The sequence below is a fragment of the Microtus oregoni genome, unplaced genomic scaffold, assembly GCF_018167655.1.
Source record: "Microtus oregoni isolate MIOR12 unplaced genomic scaffold, Mior012 000032F_ref0000030, whole genome shotgun sequence".
Lineage (NCBI taxonomy): Eukaryota > Metazoa > Chordata > Mammalia > Rodentia > Cricetidae > Microtus > Microtus oregoni.
Genome location: NW_024543091.1, coordinates 27,412,039 through 27,427,735, shown reverse-complemented (window position 1 = coordinate 27,427,735; position 15,697 = coordinate 27,412,039). Strand labels below are relative to the sequence as shown.

The 15,697-nt window shown below is 38.0% G+C and overlaps 1 protein-coding gene across 4 annotated transcripts in view; it reads left to right on the top strand.

The window, feature by feature from the left end:
• Positions 1 to 15,697, top strand: part of Myo9a (myosin IXA) — a 199,273-nt gene that overhangs the window by 80,647 nt on the left and 102,929 nt on the right. For all 4 annotated transcript variants that reach the window (XM_041679416.1, XM_041679418.1, XM_041679417.1 and 1 more), the window contains one exon: positions 11,436 to 11,557. In XM_041679416.1, coding sequence (XP_041535350.1) covers positions 11,436 to 11,557 — 122 coding nt within the window. The remainder of the gene's footprint in view (positions 1 to 11,435; positions 11,558 to 15,697) is intronic.

Below are 15,697 nucleotides of genomic sequence, written 5' to 3'. Positions count from 1 at the left end.
CAACTCCCATCCACTTCTTAGAAAGGGTAAGGCCTCCCATGGGAGTCAACAAAGAATGGCATATCATATTGAGGCAGGACCAAGCTCCTCTCCCATGCATCAAGGCTGATCAAGGCATCCACCATAGGAAACAGGTTCCAAAAAGCCAGCTCATGCATCAGGAGCAGATCCTGGTCCCTCTGCCAGGGGCCATACAAACAGACCACTCTGCGCAACTGTCACCACATACAGAAGACCTAGTCAGTCCCATATAGGTTCCCTAGCTGTTGGTCTAGAGTCCGTGACTCCCACGTGCTCAGGTCAGCTGTTTCTGGCTTTCCGCATCATGATTTTGACCTATTTGCTCATATAATCCCTCCTCCCCCTCTTCAAATGGGCTCCTGGAACTTGTCCTGGTGCTTGACTCTGAATCTCTGCATCTGCTTCCATTAGTTATTGGATAAAGGTTCTATGACAATTAGGATAGTCAACAGTCTGCTTACAGGAGAATGCCAGTTTAGGCACCTTTTCTACTGCTAGGAGTCTTCGCTGAGGTCATACTTGTGGATTCCTGGGAGTTTCCCTGGCACCAGATTTCTCCCTAATGGCCTGCTCTATCAAGATATCTCTTCTGTTGCTCTCCTTCTCTGTCCCTTCCCCAACTCAGCTATTCCCATCCTTTCTCCTCTCCCCTTTCCTGTACCTCATCCCCAGTTTACACAAGAGATCTCATCTATTTTCCTCTCCCAGGGTGATTCATACCTCTTAGGATCCTTGTTACCTAGTTTCTCTAGGGTTGTGGATTATAGCCTGGTTATCTTTTGCTTTACATCTAATATCCATGTATGAATGAGAACATACCATGTTTGTCTTTCTGGGTCTGGGTTACCTCACTCAGGATGATTTTTTTTCTAGTTCGATCTATTTGCCTGCAAGTTCAATTTCATGATGTCATTGTTTTTTACTGCTGAGTAATACTCCATTGTGCAAATGCACCACATTTCTTTATCCATTCTTTGTTTGAGAGGCATCTAGGTTTTTTTTTTTGTTTTTAGGTTCTAGCTATTATAAATAATGTTGTTATGAACATAATTGAGCAAAATGTCCTTGTGGTATGATTGAGCATGCTTTGCGTATATGTCCAAAAGTGGTATTCCTGGGTCTTGAGGTAGATTCATTCCCAATTTTCTGAGAAACCGCCATACTGATTTCCAAAGTGATTGTACAAGTTTGCACTCCCCCCAGCAATGGAGGAGTGTTCCCCTTACTCTGCATCCTCTCCAATGTAAGTTGTCATCAGTGTTTTGGATTTTAGCCATTCTTACAGGTGTAAGATTATGGTATTTCAGAGTCATTTTGGTTCACATTTCCCAAATGCAATGATTACGGATGTTAAGTAAGTCCATAAATGTCTTTCAGCCATTTGAGATTCTTCTGTTGAGAATTCTCAGTTTCAGTCTGTACTCCATTTTTAAATTGCATTATTTGATACTTTGATGTTTAGTTTCTTGAGTTCTTTATATATTTTGGAGATCATCCCTCTGTCAGATGTGGGGTTGGTGGGGATCTTTTCCCATTTTGTAGGCTGCTGTTTTGTTTTATTGTGTCCTTTGCCTTGCAGAAGCTTTCCAGTTTCAGAAGGTCCCATTTATTATTTGTTGATCTCAGTGTCTGTGCTATTGGTGTTATATTCAGGAAGTAGTTTTCTTTGCCAGTGTGTTCTAGGCTACTTCCCACTTTCTCTTCTGTCAGCTTCAGTGTAATTAGATTCATGTTGTAATCTTAGATCCACTTGGACTTCAGTGTTGTGTAGGGTTATAGATATGGGTCTGTTTGCATTCTTCTACATGCCGACATCCAGTTATGACAGCATCATTTGTTGAAGATGCTTTCTTTTTTTATTGTACAATTTTGGCTTCTTTCCCAAAAATCAGTTGTTGGGGGCTGGAGAGATGGCTCAGGGGTTAAGAGCATTGCCTGCTCTTCCAAAGGTCCTGAGTTCAATTCCCGGCAACCATATGGTGGCTCACAACCATCTGTAATGGGATTTGGTGCCCTCTTTTGGCATGCAGACATGCACACAGACAGAATATTTTATACATAAATAAATAAATAAATATTTTAAGAAAATCAGGTGTTGGTAGGTGTGTGGATTTATGTCAGGGTCTTTGATTTGATTCCATTGATTCACATGTATGTTTTTATGCCAATATCAAGCTGTTTCTATTACTATAGCTCTATATTAATGCTTGAAATCAGGGATGGTGATACTTTCAGAAGTTTCTATATTCTACAGAATTGTTTTAGCTATCGTGGGTTTTTTGTTAATCCATTTAAAGTTAAGTATTGTTCTTTCAAGGCTAGTGAAGAATTGTGTTGGGGATTTCATTGAATCTGTAGATTGCTTTTGGTAAGATTGCCATTTTTAACTATGTTTATACTACCTACCCAAGAGCATGGGAGATCTTTCCATTTTCTGCTATCTTCTTCAGTTTCTCTCTTCAAAGGCTGAAAGTTCTTATCGTACAAGTCTTCACTTGTTTGGTTAAAGTTACTCCAAGATTTTATATATATATTTGTGGCTATTGTAAAGGGTGTAGTTCTCTTTTTCAACCTGTTTATCATTTGTATATAGGAGGGTTACTGATTTTTCTTATTTAATCTTTTATCCTGCACATTACTAAAGGTGTTTATCAGCTGTGGGAGTTTCCTGGTAGAATTTTGGGGGCCACTTTTGTATACAATCATATCATCTGCAAACAGTGAAGGTTTGACCTCTTCCTTTCCAATTTGTATCCCCTTGATCTCCTTTTGTTTTATGGCCCTAGCTAGAACTTCAAGAACTATGTTGAATATGGAGAGAGCAGACAGCCTTTTCTTGTTCCTGATTTCAGTGGGATTGCTTTGATTTTCTCTCCATTTAGTTTAATATTGGCTGTTGACTTGCTGTATATTGCTTTTATTATGTTTATATATGTTCATTGTATCCCTGATCTCTCCAAGACCTTTATCATGAAATGGTGTTGGATTTTGTCAAAGGCTTTTCCAGCATCTAATGAGTTGGTCTTGTGGTTTTTTTCTTTCAGTTTGTTTATATGTTGGATTACATTGATAGATTTTCGTATGTTGAACTGTCCCTTCATCGCTGGAATGAAACTTACTTGATTATGATGGGTGATTTTTTTTTTTTTTTGATGTGTTCTTGGATTCTGTTTGCCAGTATTTTATTGAGTGTATTTGCATCAATGTTCTTTAGGGAGATTGATCTGTAATTCTCTTTTTTTTTATTGTATATTTGTGTGGTTTGGGTATCAGGGTACCTGTAGCCTCATAAAAATTTTTGGGGGAGCTGGACAGATGGCTTGGCAGTTTAGAGCACCTTGGCTTTCAAGTATCTAGTGGGATTTGGTGCCCTCTTCTGGCCTGCAGGCATACATGCAGGCAGAACGCTGTATACATAACAAAGCTTTAAAAAAAAGTTTGTCAGTGTATCTTCTTTTTCTTTTGTGTAGAACAATTTAGGGTATTGTTATTAATTCTTTTGAAATTTTGGTAGAATTCTGTGCTGGAACCATTTGGCTCTGGACTTTTTTGGCTGGGAGACTTTTAATGACTGCTTCCTTAGGGGTTATAGGTCTACTTAAATAATTAATCTGGTCTTTATTTAATTTTGATACATGGTACCTATCCAGAAAATTGTCTATTTCTTTTAGATTTTCCAATTGTGGATTAGAGGTTTTGAAGTATTACTTAATGGTCCTCTGGATTTCCTCAGTGTTTGTTATGATCCCGTTTTCATCCGATTTTCTTGATTTGGTTATTCTCTCTCTGCCATTTGGCATAAGGTATAGGTTTGGACAAGTGTTTGTCTATCTTATTGAATTTCTCAAAGAACTAGCTCTTTGTTTCATTGATTCTTTGTATTGTTCTCTTTGTTTATATTTTTATTTCAGCCCTGAGTTTTATTATTTCCTGCTAAATACTCCTCCTAGGTCAGTTTGCTTTCTTTTGTTCTAGAGCTTTCAGGTGTGCTTTTAATGCTTTTAAGTCACTAGTATGAGATTTCTCCAAAATCTTTTTTTCCCCCCAAGACAAGTTAGCTTTGGAATCTGTCCTAGAACTTGCTCAGTAGACCAGGCTGGCCTCAAACTCACAGAGATCCTCCTGCCTCTGCCTTCCGAGTGCTGGGATTAAAGCATGCACCACTAGTGCCCAGGTAGATTTTTTCAAATTCTTTATGTAGACACTTAGTGCTATGAAAGTTTTTCTTAGAATTGCCTTCATTGTGTTCTAAAAGTTTGGATACGTTGTTCATTTATTTTCACTGAATTCTAGGAAGTCTTTAATTTCTTTATTTCTTCCTTGACCCAGTGGTGATTCAGTTAAGCATTGTTCAGTTTAATTGACTTTGTAGGCTTTCTGTAATTTAGGTTGTTGAATTCTAACTTTAAGCCATGTGATCCAATAAGATAGATATAAGGGATTATTCTAGTTTTTTGTTAGCTGTTGAGATTTGCTTTGTGACTGAGTATGTCCTCAGTTTTAGAGAAGGTTCCTCAGATGTTGAAAAGATACATTCTTTTGTGTTTGTGCCGAATGTTCTTTGGTTTTTCGAGCTAGGGTTTCTCTGTAGCTTTTGGAGCCTGTTCTGGAACTAGCTCTTGTAGACCAGGCTGCCCTCGAACTCACAGAGATCTATCTGCCTGCCTACCAAGTGCTGGATTAAAGGTGTGTGCTACCACCGCTGCCTGTCAAGGGCGGAATGTTCTATAGATGTCTGTTAAGTCCATTTGAGTCCAGTTCTCATATTTCTCTGTCAAGTTTCTGTCTGGCCATGTGCTCAACTATGTTCATAGCAGCTTTGTTTGTCATAGCCACAACCTGTAAATAACCTAAATGCCCCTCGACCGAAGAATGGCTAAAGAAAATGTGATACATTTACACAATGAAGTACTACACAGCAGAAAAAAATGACACTTTAAATTTTGCAGGCAAATGGATGGAGCTAGAAAATATCATTTTGAGTGAGATAACCCAGAATCAGAAAGACAATTATCACATGTACTCACTCATAAGTGGTTTTAAAAACATAATGCAAAGAAAACCAACCCACATATCACAATTCCTGAGAACCTAGACAACAATGAGGACCCTAAGAGAGACATAAATAGATCCAGTCTACATGAGAAGTAGAAAAAGACAAGATCTCCTGAGTAAATTTGGAGCATTGGGATTTTGGGAGAGGGTTGAAGGGGAGAGAAAAGGCAGGGGGGAGAGCAGAGAAAAATGTAAAGCTCAATAAAATAAATAAATAAATAAATAAATAAAAAGTTTCTGTTTGGCAGACCTGTCCATTGGTGAGAGTGGGATATTGAAGTTTTAAAATTTTAATTGATTTTTATTACATGTATATGTATACGTGCTTGCTTGTTTTTATGTGTACCACATACCTGCAGGTACTTGAGGCCAGAAGAGGGAGTCAGATCCTGGAACTGGATTTACTACAGGTAGTTCCCAGCTGCCCACTAAGCATGGTTAAAGGAAAGACACATTCAGTATCATATCCCTTACTGTCTGGTCTGGTTATAGGTATAACAGGAATTCTTTTAGTAGAAAGGGATTTTGGAATTGCCTTCCCATGCATTTCAGGATCTTGTAGGAATGAGGTCATGGTCCCAGCCTGAACTCATGGCTTGTTTACTATAAGTGTAGTCTCAGACAGCTTGTCACGGTCTACATCTCTTGAGCTACCCTTTTCACCCTCCTCTTCTCAGGGCAAGGAGCTTGTTGCAGTGTTAAGGTCAGATTTAATCTTTAGCAAATACTAAATGCAGTCCTTGTGCTTGTTTGTTTGGGTGTGCCAAGGACAGAGGGCCCAAGAATGTCACTGCCATACCACCACGTGGGTTCAGTTATTGCTAGACTTGTACAGGAGTTGATTCTTCGTAGATACCAGCAACATTCTTTACATTTCTGGAGCATTTATCTTATATATTCTTTTAGGTCCTTCAGTTGCTCCAAAAGTATTAGATACCCCTTGTTAGACTTGCTTGAAGGAACAGCTAGTTTGGAAGAAAACTTCCTGTTTTTCCTCCAAGGGACTTTATGTCAGGGGCTTAACTGACTGTCCTTACCATGGAACTACTACCTAATATCACTTACTTATTTATTTGTGTGTGTGTGTGTGTGTGTGTAAAACAGCAATAATTTTTTTTTCCAGAGGAAATAGTGGGAGACAGAAGACAATAAGATATTTTTCTTAAAAGCTTATTGCTGGGTGGTGTTGGTGCACGCCTTTAATTCCAGCACTTGTGTGTGTGTGTGGGGGTGGGGGGTGGGGGGTGTGCGGAGACCAGTGGAGCTCTGTGAGTTCAAGGCCAGCCTGGTCTACAGAGGAAGTTCCCGGACAGGTTCCAAAGCTGCCAAGAAACCCTGTCTCAACCCCCTCCCCCCAAATAAAAAATAAAAAAACACTAAAGCTTATTCTTTAGGCCTGCCTATTAATTATATTCCTATTATAACAGATATTCAAAATGAAATGCAAAATAGTGAAATAATAATTCATTACTCTCATTAATTATTATTATTATTTTTTTTTTTGAGATTGGGTTTCTCTATGAAGCTCTGGCTGTCCTGGAACTCATTATATAGTCCAGGCAGGCCTTGAACTCAGATATTTGGCTGCCTTTGCCTTCTAAGTGCTGGTATTAAAGGTATATACTACCACCACCCGACTGTGAAATTATTTTTTTAAGTGAGTGAATATAAATGAACATATTACTAAATTTAACAAAGATAAGGATTTTTTTACTTTAATGTTTCAATAAAATTAAAATACACATGGAAAATAGCATATGCATAAGATTGTGACATCTTTGTATTAACTGGTAAGTTACGGAAACTTTTATTTGTGTTAAACATTGAAAGTTAAAGAAGCATGTTATAATTTATAGAATAAGAACAAAATAGTAAATAAATATAAAATCTTTTCCAAATTAATGTAGATTGTAAGAAAAGCAAAAATGACCCAGGCAATCCAAACACTAATAAAAGGAAGTATAAAAGAGCACCTGTGACAGGGGCATGTAGTTCCAGCTCTTTGGAAGGGCCTGGGCAACAAAATGAGAAGCAATGCCAATAAAACATGATAAATATTTGAAAGAAGAAATAGTAAGGTACCAGTGAGTGCATTAGATATAAATGAGTTGATTGCTCTAGTAGCTGAAAATCGTCAGACTGATAAATAGCAAAGTTTGTCAGAGGCAGTCCTACTATTATTATACACAAAGCTAAAAGTAAAATGGTATAAAAAAGGTTTATCAAACATTAACAAAAAGTATTTGCAGCTCTATTACCTAATATAAAAGGAACTATCTCATATTACAAAGTAGATTCGTTTTTTTTTTTTTTTTTTTTTTTTTTTTGTGTGTGTGTGTGTGGTTGTTTTTAAGACAGGATTTTTCTGCCTAGCCCCGGGTGTCTTGGAACTTTCTCTGTGTACCAGGCTTGCCTTGAATTCAGAGATCCATCTGCCTCTGCTTCCATGTTGGAATTAGCAAGTGTATAGTCCCAAATTTATAGGTATCTGATAATTTAGTTTCAAAGTACATGAAGCAAAGATTAATAAAACTAAAATCAGGAACATGCATCTGTAAATAGGATGTTTTAATTTTCTATCTTGAATAACTTAATAGAACCAATATTCAAAACACAAGTAGGGCTGTAAGATACTTAAAAAATAAATAACAGTTGATGGGTACTTTTATGGGTATCCATTGCTCTCTGTCTTACTGATTATTGAGACCCAGTTAATGAAATGATATGTAGAATACTGAACTCCATCTGAAGATTCCATTTTTTCTAAATTCACATGGAATATTTATATAATTAGTGCTCATGTTGTTTTGAACCATAAAGGAAAAGCCAACTTTCTAAGAATTAACATTTTAGTACTGTAATAAAATTATAAATATAAAGGTAGTGGTACACACCTTTAATCCCAGCACTTGGGAGGCAGAGGCAGGAGGATCTCTGTGCAAGTTCGAGGAAAGCCAGGTCTACAGAGCAGAGTTCCAGGACAGACAGGGCTACACATAAAAATGCTGTCTCGATAAAACAAACATAAATAATATTACCATAGAAACTAATAAAGTACATGTAGAGGTAAAAGTTAGGAAATGCCCCTTTAACACTAGGGATATTGTAGAGTGGGAAAACACTGGTTAGCATGTACGTGATTCCTACAGTTCAGTACACACTGCTGCCAAACAACCTACAAAATCCAAACCCAAGTAAATATGCTTCTTAATAGTTTAGAAGATGAATAAACAAGAAACTAGCTACAGTTAACCAGCATGCTGTGGGGGTATAGTTAATGTTAGAACATTTCATGTTAAGTATCAGTGATCCAGGAAGACATTACTAAGAAAGAGAATTACAGACCAATCTCACTCATGAACATTGATTCAAAAATACTAAATAAAATACTGTCAGTCGAACCCAAGAAAACATCAGAAACATCATCCACCATGATCAAGTTGGCTTCTTCCCACAGATGCAGGGATGGTTCAACATGAAAAATTGTCAACGTAATCCACCATATATACAAACTGAAAAATATAAACCACACGATTATCTCATTAGATGCCGAAAAAGTATTTGACAAAATACAACATCCCTTCATGATAAAGGTCTTGGAGAGAGCAGGGATATAAGGAACATACCTAAACATAATTAAGGCAGTATACAGCAAGCCAACAGCCAACATCAAACTAAATAGAGAGAAACTCCCAGCGATTCCACTGAAGTCAGGAACAAGACAAGGTTCCTCCATATGTATTCAATATAGTTCTTGAGGTCCTAGCTAGAGCAATAAGACACCAAAAAGAGATCAAGGGAATACAAATTGGAAAAGAAGAAGTCAAACTCTCACTGTTTGCTGATGATATGATAGTTTACATAAGTGATCCCAAAAATTCTTTTCAACTCATAAACACTGTCAGCAATGTAGCAGGATACAAAATTTACTCAACAAAATCAATGGCCCTTCTGTACATAGATGATAAAAGGGCTGGGGAAGAAATCAGAGAATCAACACCCTTCACAAAAGCCACTAATAGCATAAAATATGTCAGAGTAACTCTAACCAAACAAGTGGAAGACTTGTATGAGAAGAACTTTAAATCTTTGAAGAAGAAATTGAAGAAGACACCAGAAAGTGGAAAAATCTCCCATGCTCTTGGGTAGGCAGAATTAGCATAGTAAAAATGGCAATTTTACCAAAAGCAATCTACAGATTCAATGCAATGCCCATCAAATTCCCAGCAAAATTCTTCAAAGACCTCGAAAGAATGGTACTCAACTTCATTTGGAAAAGGAAAATACCCAGGATAGTCAAAACAATCCTGTACAATAAAAGAACTTCTGGAGGCATCACAATCCCTGACTTCAAACTCTACTACAGAACTACAGTACTGAAAACAGCGTGATATTGACTTAAGAACAGACAGGAGGACCAATGGAACTGAATAGAAGACCCAGATATCAGTCCACACATTTTCGAATACCTGATTTTTGACAAGGAATCAAAAATATCAAATGGAAAAAAGCATATTTAACAAGTGGTGCTGGCATAACTGGATATCAATATGTAGAAAAATGAAAATAGACTCATTATCTATCACCATGCACAAACTCAAGTCCAAATGGATCAAAGACCTCAACATAAAGCCAGCCACACTGAACCTTAAAGAAGAAAGTGGGAAGTACACTTGAACGCATTGGCACAGGGAACCACTTCCTAAATAGAACTCCAGCAGCACAGACATTGAGAGAAACAATAAATGGGACCTCCTGAAAATGAAAAGCTTCTGTAAAGCAAAGGACAGGGTCAACAAGACAAAACGACAGCCTACAGAATGGGAAAAGATCTTCACAACCTCACATCAGACAGAGGTCTGGTCTCCAAAATAAACAAAGAACTCAAGAAATTGGACACCAAAGGAACATATAATCCAATAAAAAAAAATGGAGTACAGCCCTAAACAGAGAAGTCTCTACAGAGGAGTCTAAAATGGCTGACAGACACTTAAGGAAATGCCCAACTTCCTTAGCCATCAGAGAAATGCAAATCAAAACAACTCTGAGATTCCATCTTACACCTGAAAGAATGGCCAAGATCAAAAACACTGATGACAACTTATGCTGGAGAGGTTGTGGGGTAAATTTCTGCATTGCTGGTGGGATGCAAGCTGGTATAACCCCTTTGGATGTCAGTGTGGCGATTTCTCAGAAAATTAGGAAACAACCTTCTTCAAGACCCAGTAATACCACTTTTGGGTATATATCCAAAGCATGCTCAATTGTGCCACAAGGACATGTGCTCAACTATGTTCATAGCAGCTTTGGTTGTCATAGCCACAACCTGGAAACAGCATAAATGCCTCTCGACCGAAGAATGGATAAGGAAAATGTGGTACATTTATACCATGGAGTACTACACAGCAGAAAAAAAATAACAACAGCTTGAATTTTGCAGGAAAATGGATGGAGCTAGAAAACATTATTTTGAGTGAGCGAACCCAGACCCAGAAAGACAGTTATCACATGTACTCACTCATAGGTGGTTTTTAAACATAAAGCAAAGAAAACCAGCTTACAAGCCAGAATCCCAGAGAACTTAGACTACAATGAGGACACTAAGAGAGACTCACAGAGATATAAGCTACATGGGAAGTAGAAAGTATAAAAAGACAAGATCTTCTGAGTAAATTGGGAGCATGGGGACCTTTGGGGAGGGGAGAGTCAAGGAAGGGGAGCAGAGAAAAATGTAGAACTCAATAAAATATCAACAAAGAAGAGGGGGGAAAAAGAACCAGTGAACACTCCCAAAATCTTGGAAAATGATCAGCAAATGAAGTCTGGGAAGTAATTCCAATTTTAATTACTTCAGATAAAAGGAAAATACCTTGAAATAAACCTAACCAAGGAAGTAGAAGAGGTGTACAATGAAGTCTTGAAAACTTAGAGAAAGGTTCTGGAGGCACTTGAAGAAAGAATGGTCATCCATGATGATAAATCCGAAGAATTACTTTTGTAAAAAATAGCTATACTGTCAAAAATAGGATATAAATTCAGTGCAGTCCCCACAATGTCACTATTTATAGAAATAATCCTAAAATTCACACGGAAGTGCAAAACATTCCAAATAGCTGGAATGGTCCTGACCTCAAAGAAGGATGCAGAAAATAGCACTATATCTGATTTCAGGTCAAAAAGTCATAATAACAAAAAAAAATGGTACTAGTACAGAAACAAACATTTAGATGAGTGTAATAGACTAGATTACCCAGATAAAAACACATGTAACTGGTCTAGTTAAAAAAAAAACTTTGTTGTCATATGCTTGTTATTTTCTGAAAGACAAATAAGTTTTTTTGTTCTTCGTGTTTTTCCAGGAAGAATATAGAACTGAAGGTATCAGTTGGCACAACATAGATTATATTGATAATACTTGCTGCATAAATCTTATTAGTAAAAAACCAACAGGACTGCTCCATCTTTTGGATGAAGAAAGCAAGTGAGTATAGTGCTTTTCAATTTCATAATTGGTCATTGTGCTTTTTGAGTGGCTTCTCCTTCATTTGAGACAGAACGTCATTCATTGTGTAACTATGGCCAGGTTGGGACGAGGACTGCTGCGGCCCGAGGTTAGCCTCAAGACTCACAGCAGTTCTTAGGCTCCTTAGTGCTAATGTTACAAACACGTACCACTAACCAGCTTATGTCTAAGTAAGGATAAATGCTCTAATAATGTTTCAAATGAAGAATTAAGGGTTCTTATACATATATATCTGTAATATATATATTTTCAAGTATACATACATACATATATATGTATATATATATTTCCAAGTAGACTGCACTTTACTCCTGAACAAATTTTTTTCAGAATCCTCTTATAAAGTTTGATACTAAGTTTTTCTATGTATTTTATTCTTGAGAATTTCATACATTTATGCAATGAAACATCCACCTCCTTTTCCTCCAACCTTCCTCTTTCCTTCCATATTATCTGCAACACTCCAAATTTCATGTCCCATCCCCTTTCCCCACCGTTTTTGGTGGCATGGAAGATCCACCTTCCTCTGCCTTCTAGGTTCTGGGATTAAAGGAGTACTTACACTCAGCTTTTATTTTGTTTTGATTATCCACTAAGTTCTACCCAAATACGCATGGATGTTGATCCATCCATGGGAGCATGGGGAATGTATCACTGGCTACATCCTGACATACATGTTTTAAAGATTTTTTGCTCTCTCTCTCTCTCTCTCTCTCTCTCCCTCTCCCTCTCCCTCTCCCTCTCCCTCTCCCTCTCCCTCTCTTTCACTTCTTAGACAGGGTCTAGCTACATTGCCTTGTCTGTTCTTGAAGTTGAGATCTTCTTGCCTCTGTGTCCTGAGTGCTGGCATTATAATTCACTCAGTTCTTTTTTTTTTTTCGAGAAAGGGCTTCTCTGTAGACTCACTCAGTTCTTAAATTGAGTATCATTTATTTATTTCCATTTTATTGGAGGGTGGAGAGAGAGAGAGAGAGAGGGGGGTGGGGAGGGAGGGAGGAGCGAGCGCACACTTGCACCCACTTATGTGGAGGTCAAAGGACAACATCTCTCCTTTTACCACGTGGATCCTGGAGATCACATCGAACTTATCAGACTTGGCAACAGATGCCTTTACTCACTGAGCCATCTCATCAACCCTTGAATTAAGGGAATGTGCTTGCTTTAAAATGAATAACTATTTCAGATACACTCTTTTTACCTCCCACCCCCCCAAACTCCAATACACCATATATCCATGAGTGTTTATTAAATATAGATTGTTGGGAGAACCTTTCTTTGCATGGCTACCCTACTTCTTTAGAAACTTTTTTTCTCCATTTCAAAGTACGCTTTAAAATTACCCCTGGGCTAGCTGGGCAGTGGTGGCTCACACCTTTAATCCCAGCAGAGACAGGTGGATCTTTGTAAGATAAGAGCTAGTTCTAGGACAGGCACCAAAGCTACAGAGAAACCCTGTCCTGAAAAACAAACAAAAATTACCCCTGGGTTAGGAAGTAAACAAATTGTTGCCTAAAGACAGTAAGATGAGAATATTTATTCTATGTGAGTTGTAGTTTGCAGATGCTAGGCTTTCCTAGGCTGGTACTTGGAATTGTTTACTCTTCACTTTCACTCTCCATACCTGTTTTTAGTAAGAATACCACACAATTAAAGAATTCTTAAAGGGACATTTATTTTGACAATAGTTTTAGTGGCTTGAAATAAGGTAGGATTAGATTTGGTGATAGTACTGTAGAGCTATAGCTTTTTCAAATTTCAGGAGTTTATAGTCTTTTCTAGAATGACTTTAGAACATTGGAATAAGCTTAGAGAGAAAGTTTTTGGGGCAGAATAGTATTTGAATGCACAGCTACTAGAATAATGTCAGTGTTGAAAACATACAAAAAGGCTGGACAGTGGTGGTGCCTGCCTTTAATCCTAGCACTCAGGAGACTGAGGCGGGAAATCTCTGCAAGGCCAGCTTGGTCTACAGAGTGAGTTCAAGGTCAATCAGGACTACACAGAGAAATCCTGACTTTGAAAAGCAGAAGGAGGGAGAAAAAGAGAGAGAACAAATGAACATAAAAAATCTTTTTAACTTTTGTTTAATCCCTGTAGGGTGGCAGGTAGTGTTGGATGCAATTATTAGTAGCATTTGATTCAATTAACACTACTATACCTAGCATTACACTCATCCTATGAACTAGAAAACCAGTTGTGAAGGTTGCTTGACTTGTTTTGTTGGACTAGATGTCCAAACAAAAAAAAAAAGGGAGGAGTTGCTCCAGACACCACTCACACAGCCTCAATTGATGCAAAAGCAAGAGGATTTTTATTCTGTCATGACAGGGCCCTTCAGGTTTGGGATATGAAGGACCCCCGTTAGCTGTTACAGTCCATCTTTTAAAGCAAAAACTACAGACACAAGGGTGGAACCTGTAGGTTGTTTTCCAACTTATTGGATTGACTTATTTAAAGGGTTACTAGCAGTGATTGGTCTATTCCAGGGCAGGAGAATAGCTGCATGGTCAGGTGATAAGGGAGAGCATCTGTGGTCCATCCTTACCTTGGTCCAGTGACTAAATCAATACATCAGGAACTGAGTCAACATCTTTGGGTTTTCTTTGCCTCAATTCTTAGAATGGAGTTATGTTTGAAGATTATTCACAAGGACACAGGAGGATGAGCAGTCCAGCGTGTGTGTGTGTGTGGGGGGGCGGCTACTGTCCCGTTTCCAAGAGAGAGTGAGTAAGGTTTTAGAAAAATGTCTTAGGGTTGAGGGGGCTTACAAATGCACTTAGAGTCTTTAAGTTTCAGCACACTGAAAGAAGTGGTAATATAAGCTAGGATGATCTGAAGCCAGTAATCATTCTCTTCCTTGATTCTATATTTGTTATAATTTAGAATAACTTTTACACATTAAGATTGGTGTGTAGCATCTTCATAACCATGTCACAATATTACTCATTACTTATGCTAACATTAAACTGTTTTTTGAAAGAATCCCCTTTTCTGTCATAGATCTTCTATTTGAAACTTCTAGTATTTCCATCCCTGTGATGAAAATACTTGAAATATGAAAGACGAAACGATTTACTTTGGATCCCAGTTTAATTCAGTCTGTTTCTTTGGCTCAGTTGCTTTGAGCTTGAGGAGGCTGCACATCCCAGGACATCTTAGAAACAAAGATAAGGGGGTGAATGTGGGTCCTAGTGACCTACTTCCTTCAGTTAGGTCACACCTTTTAGTAGTTTGTTCAGTTGTGAATTATTAGGACCCTGTCACTTCTTACCTGTGAACACTGCTACATTGAGGACTAAACATTTCATGTACAAATTATAAACCATTTGCCCCGGGATCCCAAAGACTTATGTCTAGCTCATAATGCAAATTATTTAGTTCACCTCTAAGAGTCCCTGTATAGTTTGAGCTTTATCCCAAAATTCAAGTCCAGAAGGTAACTTTTAGTTGTGATCTCCTATACAATTAAAGATGCCTGTTGTGTACATTAACATACATTTGGTAAGGATGGCCACAGGATCAACATTCCTCTGCACGAGGGAAGGGTGGGAGCATAGAAAGGAGGGTCTTAGCCAAAGTAAAACCAAAACCCCCTAAGGCAACATTAAATTTTGATTGATCATCTATATCTATCACCCAAGTGATGGGATGGTATAATCTGATCTCTAATGGACTTTTTGGCTTTGCAATCTCTAGCTTTTCTGGCAACTCTCTTGAGGCTGGTTGCCTGTAGCTTTTTTTTGGAGATCTTCCATGTTTCTGGCAACTTCAACTTCCTAGAGTCTCCATTACAACTTGGGCTCACTCATACCTATCTTCCGGGTTTCTGTCTCTGGCTAGTCTCCCTATTCTTTCTCTCAAATTTGGTAGAATTCCTTGAAATTTCACAACTCTTACAAATTTTACATATTTACAAAACCAGCATCACCTGGATGACTCTAAAAACTTCTTTTGCTGCAAACTTTACTGTTGGGGCCCACTTATCCTTGGCTGTAGTAACCTCTTGAGTACTTAGACAATGGTCATTAGCAAATGAATTTTGGGAAAACAGTTTTCTTGGAGGCCCTGTTTGAATTAGGCATGATGAACTCTTGATTA